Source organism: Tupaia chinensis, unplaced genomic scaffold (genome assembly GCF_000334495.1).
Source record: "Tupaia chinensis unplaced genomic scaffold, TupChi_1.0 Scaffold143921_1, whole genome shotgun sequence".
In the NCBI taxonomy this organism is placed as follows: domain Eukaryota; kingdom Metazoa; phylum Chordata; class Mammalia; order Scandentia; family Tupaiidae; genus Tupaia; species Tupaia belangeri.
The window spans coordinates 373427-379731 of record NW_006203772.1 but is presented as its reverse complement, the minus strand read 5'-3'; the positions used below and the strand labels follow the sequence as shown (position 1 = coordinate 379731).

The following is a 6305-nucleotide window of genomic DNA, read 5'->3' as shown; positions in this document are numbered from 1 at the left end:
GGCGGGGCCAGCCGACAGTCCGAGACATGCGGTCCGGGAAGGCTGGGGGTGCCCGGGGGAGGGTCCTGAGGTCCGAGTCCTAGGCATCCTTCTTAGGCTCTTAGGGCTGCGTGCCAGCAACGTCACAGATGTGCTTTTTTCGGCTTTTCCTTCCTAGGAGACAGATACTATTGCTATTCTCACTTTACAGATCAGGAAACCGACTCAGAACTTAAGTCGCTTACTTAAAGCTTTGCAAAGAGTGAGCTTGTGAATGACAAGAGACGGGATTTGGTCCATATCTTTCTTCTCAAGTTCAAAAGCTTGCTTTAAGCTGCTCTGTTCTGGCACTACTAAGTGCCAGAGAGACAGACGTGTAGACAATTACAGAAAGTGTTGTCTTTATGAAGTTTTTTTTTCTTTTAAGAATTATCTATTTACTTATTTTTAATCTTATTAGAGAGGGACAAAGTTGGGAAGGGGAGTGAGAAAGCAAGCTGCCAGGTCAGGGACATGAACTGCGGGTGGCCATGTGGGAATCCAGGACTCTTAACCACCAGGCCACCTGTGGGCCCCTGTCTTTGAAGTCTTAAACTCCCACGAACTCACTGTGACTGCAGCCTTTTCTCTTCCAACCTTTTTGCATCCTGACACTCGCTCTTCAGCTCCCATCTTTTTACACCCTTCTTCTTGTGAAGAACTTCAACTAAAGCAGTTACAGGAATTGAAGAGGAAACTGATTTTTTTACCATATGAAATTAAAATTATATTAAAATATAACCAGTGGTTTGTAGATTCATTTAGCATAGGTTTAATGAGTTCCTACTATGAGCCTAGTATTCTAGATGCAGGAGATGCAGTAGTGAATCAGTGAAGTAAGTTACAAAGCTATAAAAATGACAAAAAAGAAAGGAGAGAAGTTCGGATAGATGTGAGGCGTCTAAGATAACTGATAGATTTTTTTTGCCTTGGATGACTGACGATGTTATTTGCTGGGAGAAGGAGTTCTCTCAGATGGGCTAGTCTGTCATTCATGATTCCCAAAACTTGTCTGACCAGTTAGACTAGGAAAGCAGCTGAGTTGTCATGATTGGGATGTGTTGATAATCTTAGCGGCCATTCATTGAGGGACTACTATGTATCAGGCTTATTACTTTTTAAATTGATCTTGTTTCTTATGTGTGTGTGTGTATAGGACATTTCATATGTATGTACAGGTGGATGTGTATACACACATGTATTTTTGTATGTATACATATATGTATGTAGATAAACATATATACACAGAGAAACACACACATGCACATACACACAAACATGGCCGGAGGGTACATGTGCTTTCAGAGACAGGAAGGATGAGAAAGCTCCCCCCAGTGACAAGTAGGGTGCCATCTCTTCTCCATTTCTCTATTCTGTCAAGATTTTGGGCATGTACACATAATGTACCTGGTGTGTTTTCAAGTTGCTGGGGCCAGAGTTTGAACAGTGTGGTCAGCCATGTGGGATCTGGCTCCATTAACCGTTAAACTTGTTTCCCAAATTTTTAAAAGTTTATTTATTGGGGCCAGCAGGTGGCATGGTTGTTGAGGTGCTGGACTCCCACATGACCAACTGCAGTTCAAGTCCTGGACCTGGTGGCTTACTTTCTTGCTTTCGCTCACTTGCTCTTTCTCTCTCACTTCCCGCCTCTCTCTGGTGAGTGCACATGCTCTATGGCAGATTTTTAAAAATTAACAATGATAAATACAATTAAATAATAATTTTTTAAAAAAGCATATTTATTTCTTGGAGGAGGGAGAAGCACGCTCGACGGCATCTTGTCACACTGTAATCTCTTTCCTCCAGGGTCACCCCAAGTCAGGATCCAAACCTGTCATCAACCATGTGACTTCCAGCACTACAAATTAGGATTTTATTGCCTGTATTAGAGAGACTAGACCAGGTTTCACAATTTGGATCTACTCAGAATGGAGATGGAGAGAAGCCTTGCAGTAGCAATCCGTTTTTTTTTTGTTTGTTTTTTTATTTTTTTTGCTATGTAGTGCATGGGCTCGATGGAGACAGACAGACAAAGTAAGAAATCATCCTCTCACCCAGGGGGGATGGCCATGCTGCAGTCCCTTCTGCACTCTCGTCTTGGGATTTTGGGTGTGCTTGAAAAACCTGGCGTGTTTTTCAAGCTGGTGGATCCAGGATTCCAACAGCATGGTTGGCCATGTGAGATCCAGCGTTTTAACCACCATGCCACCTGATGAACTGGAATCGTTATATTTAAGAAGTTCTTCAGAATGTCTGAGGTGGCACAAGGATAACGTGGGAGGGTTCTAGGTTCTGGGTTCACATCTGGAGACCTCCCTATTTGCACTGGACATGCAAGTGCCTGTGATTTGGGGCTGGCTAGAGGAAGATTGCGTATCAGGACCCTGTTGCTAAAGAAAACATGTAACATGTCATTAGCTGGGTGGTAGAAGCCAGTAGGGAGGGCCTGGTAGATGTTACAATCACCCTGGTAACTGTTTCAAGGCATAATCTGTTACATGGTAAAAGAGAAGTATCACCAAAAGGCTGTGGTCAGACATGACCCGGAAGTAAAAGGAAAGCTGGGAAAAACAGGTATTTAAGAAGAGTATCTGGGAAATATGGAGTGTCTTTAAAAATCGAGTAGTGAGTGAGACCTAGAAAAGAGAATATTATTGGAGTTTATGAAAGATAACCTGGTTGGAAGAACTTGACAGCAACTCAGGCTGGAGGAAGAAAGACAAGCTATGCGAGATGTGACTTAGTGAGCAGTAAGGAGTGTTTTGCCAACAGGCTGGTCAGGCTCATCCCCAGCCTGTTTCTTAGAGCCCTGTGACCATGCGCATACTTCTCAGCCTTTGTAGCACTCCAGTATAAAACAATGCCTACCTCAGAATACCTTGATGCATGCATGTAGTAAGAAAATTCAGGCAGTGGACTTGAATTGGTGCATGATAAAGTAAGTGCCTAGTATACATTAGTTGTCTATTATTATTATGTATTTTCCCTTTTTTTTTTCTTGTTTTTTGGAGAGGTTTTTGCTATAGGGCGCGTGCACTCACCAGACAGAGAAAGAGAGACAGAAAGCAAGAAATCACCCCCCAGGGGGGATGGCAACGCTGCAATCCCTTCTTCTCCATTCTCCTCTCGGGATCTTGGGCACACGCGCCTAGGCGCCCAGCGTGAGTTTTAAGCCCCCGGGTCCGGGACGCGAACCACGGTCGACTACGTGGGAGTCCAGCGACATAGCCATTACGCTAACTGCTGGTGCCTATATTTTCCTTTTTTAAGAAAAGGCTGTAGTGGGGCCAGCGGGTGGCAGGATAGTTAAGGTGCTAAATGCCCAGTTGACTGACCAAGTCCCAAACCTGGTGGCTTGCTTTCTCTCTGTCTCTGGTGAGCACATATGCCCTATAGCAAATTAAAATAATAATAATAATGAATACAATTAAATAAATAGATTTTTTAAGCCTGTGGTTCAGGAAAGGGATCTTCAAAAAGCTCTTGGAAAGCATGTATTATAAAAAGAAAAAAAAGGCATCAGTTAAACAGTTTTTTTGGCACCCAAAGCAACTCAATTTATTTTGCCTTTTCAGTGAATTTTTTTTTAGATTTTTGCCATAGGGTATGTGTGCTGCTTGTCAAGATAGATAGAGAGAGGGAAAGTGAGAAATCATCCCCCAGGGGGACGACCAGGCCACAGTATTCTCTATTCTCCTCTTGGGATTTTGGGCATGTATGCACACTCATGTGCCTAGCATGTTTTTCAAGTCGCAGGGTCTGAGACTTGAACTGTGCAGTTGGCCATATGTGATCTAGTGCCTTAACCACTATGCCACCTGTTAGCCCATAAATGAACTTTTTGAGTCTCCCTAATACATATTTAACCCAATATCTTTTAACCCATTTATTTGTAGCAATTAATGCAGGCTTAACCAGATTTAGATGCTCTAAGCATATTTTCATTATATATGTATATATATATATATTTTAAAGAATTATTTATTTTAATTTTTATTTATTCACTCATTTATTTTTAATTTGACCAGAGGGAAGCAGATGGTTTTTTTTCTGGGACCAGCAGTTGGCGTAATGGCTATGTCGCTGGACTCCCATGTAGTCAACCGCCATTTGAGTCCTGGACCCCATGGCTTTAACTCATGCTGGGCGCATGTGTGTGCCTGCCCAAGATCCCAAGAGAAAATGGAGGAGAAGGGATTGCAGCGTGGCCATCCCCCCTGAGGGGTCATTTCTTTCTTTCTTTCTCTCTGTCTCTCTCTGTCTTTCTGGTGAACGCACACACCCTATAGCAAAAACCTCTCAAAAAAAAAAAGTATATATATTGATAGGCCTCACAAAGGAGCTTGGGAGCTATAATGGCCACTTGAATTAAAGTTGATAGCATAAAGTAGACCAATTTTAATTGTGAACTATAAATTTTTAAAAAATATTTATTATTAGTAGTATTTTTTAGATTTAACCAGAGAGGGGGAAACTGAGAAAGCAAGCTGCCCGGTCCAAGATTCAAACTGTGGTTGGCCACATGTAAGTCCAGTGTCTTAACCACCACACTACCTACTGGCCCTGTGAACTATAAAATTTTTATTGTACATGTAAATATTGAAAAATGTTATAACCACGTTAAAATTATTTGATTAGACACTTAACATATTCTAAAGGCTATCCAGGTTAGTCTATACAGGTAAACACTGCCTGTGCTTCAAAAAAGGCCACATTTAGGAACCAGCAGTTGGTGTAGTGGTTATGGTGCTGGACTCCCTTGTGACTGACCACACTTCAAGTTCCGGACTGGTGACTTGACACTTATGCTGGGCTCATGAGAATGTGTGCCCAGTATTCCAGGAGGAGAGTAGAAGAGAAAGGCTGGTGGTATGGTCATCTCTCCCTTGGGGAGTGATTTCTTGCTTTTGGTTTCCCTATCTGTCTCTCCGGTGTGCACACACACCCTATGACAAAACAAATCTCTCCCCCCCAAAAAAGCCATGTTTATTTATCTAGTGTTCTTTTGTGCAAATTGGAATTTTCTAATATGGCATACTCATATAATTTATCATATGATAACTAATACTACATGAATGCATTTAGTATAATATTTCTCATAATTATTTTAATATTATAGTAAAAAAACATTATTAAGCAGAACATTTCCTCCCCATCCCTCAATAGCTGTTTTACAACACAAGGCACGTCACTGGCCATAAGGAAGAGAAGGCTCAGGCTGAGCTTGTTTACCTTTCTTTTTTTGCCTGCAGGTAGCGGACAGCAGTCAGTGACTGGTGTAACCTCTGTGGATGACAGCAACAGTTACTGGAGGATACGGGGGAAGACTGCCACTGTGTGTGAGAGAGGAACCCCTATCAAATGTGGCCAGCCCATCCGGCTGACACATGTCAACACTGGCCGAAACCTCCATAGTCACCACTTCACTTCACCTCTTTCTGGAAACCAGGTGAGGTGGCATCCAAAGATCATTATGCATTATTCAGTTTGGCTTTTGTTTGATCTCTTGGTTCTTTCTTTTTTAAGAACTATTTATTTTATTTATTATCTTCTTTGACTAGGAAGAGAGAAAGCATGCTAAATCTGGGACTTGAAACTTGGTCGGCCATGTGGGAGTCCAGAACCTCATTCATCATGCCACTTGCTGGCCCATTCTCTTAGCTTAACCCTTTCTTTTCCAGATATAGATGCTCTTTTTTGTGCAGACCTGGAGAAATGGCTCTGTGTCTTAAGCATGAAGAAAATTGAGGTCAAAGTGGAGACTTCTTATATAGACCAAATCAAGAAATGGGAGGAGGGGGACCAGCAGTTAAGATATTGGCTATGTCTCTGAACTCCCATGTAGTCGACCGTGATTTGACTCCCAGACCCAGTGGCTTAAACTCAAGCCGGGCGCGTGTGCGTGCGTGCCAAAGATCCCGAGAGGAGAATGGAGGAGAAAGGATTGCAGCGTGGCCATCTCCCCTGGGGGGTGATTTCTCAATTTCTATCTCTCCGTCTTTCTGGTGAGCGCACGCACCCTATAGCAAAAACCTCTCAAAAAAACCAAAAAACCAAAAAAACAAAACCATATATCTAAACCATGGTTTATATCTGGAAGAAATTATAGGGTCAGACATTCGATATCTTGATAATCAGCTAAGAAAAAAGTTACGAAAAGGTGTTTTGTATGTGTTAACTCACTTGACTACCAAATGAAAGCTTCCAGAAAGATATTATCTTACTCTTTTTTTAAAAAAAAATTATTGTAATAAGAATACAACTTAAGCTCTATCTTTCTTTCTTTC

At 41.9% G+C, this 6305-nt stretch overlaps 1 protein-coding gene across 1 annotated transcript in view; it reads left to right on the top strand.

The window, feature by feature from the left end:
• Positions 1–6305, top strand: part of SDF2 (stromal cell derived factor 2) — a 13323-nt gene that overhangs the window by 523 nt on the left and 6495 nt on the right. The window contains 1 exon segment of the mRNA XM_006165456.3: positions 5271–5467. Within this exon segment, the coding sequence (XP_006165518.1) occupies positions 5271–5467 (197 nt within the window).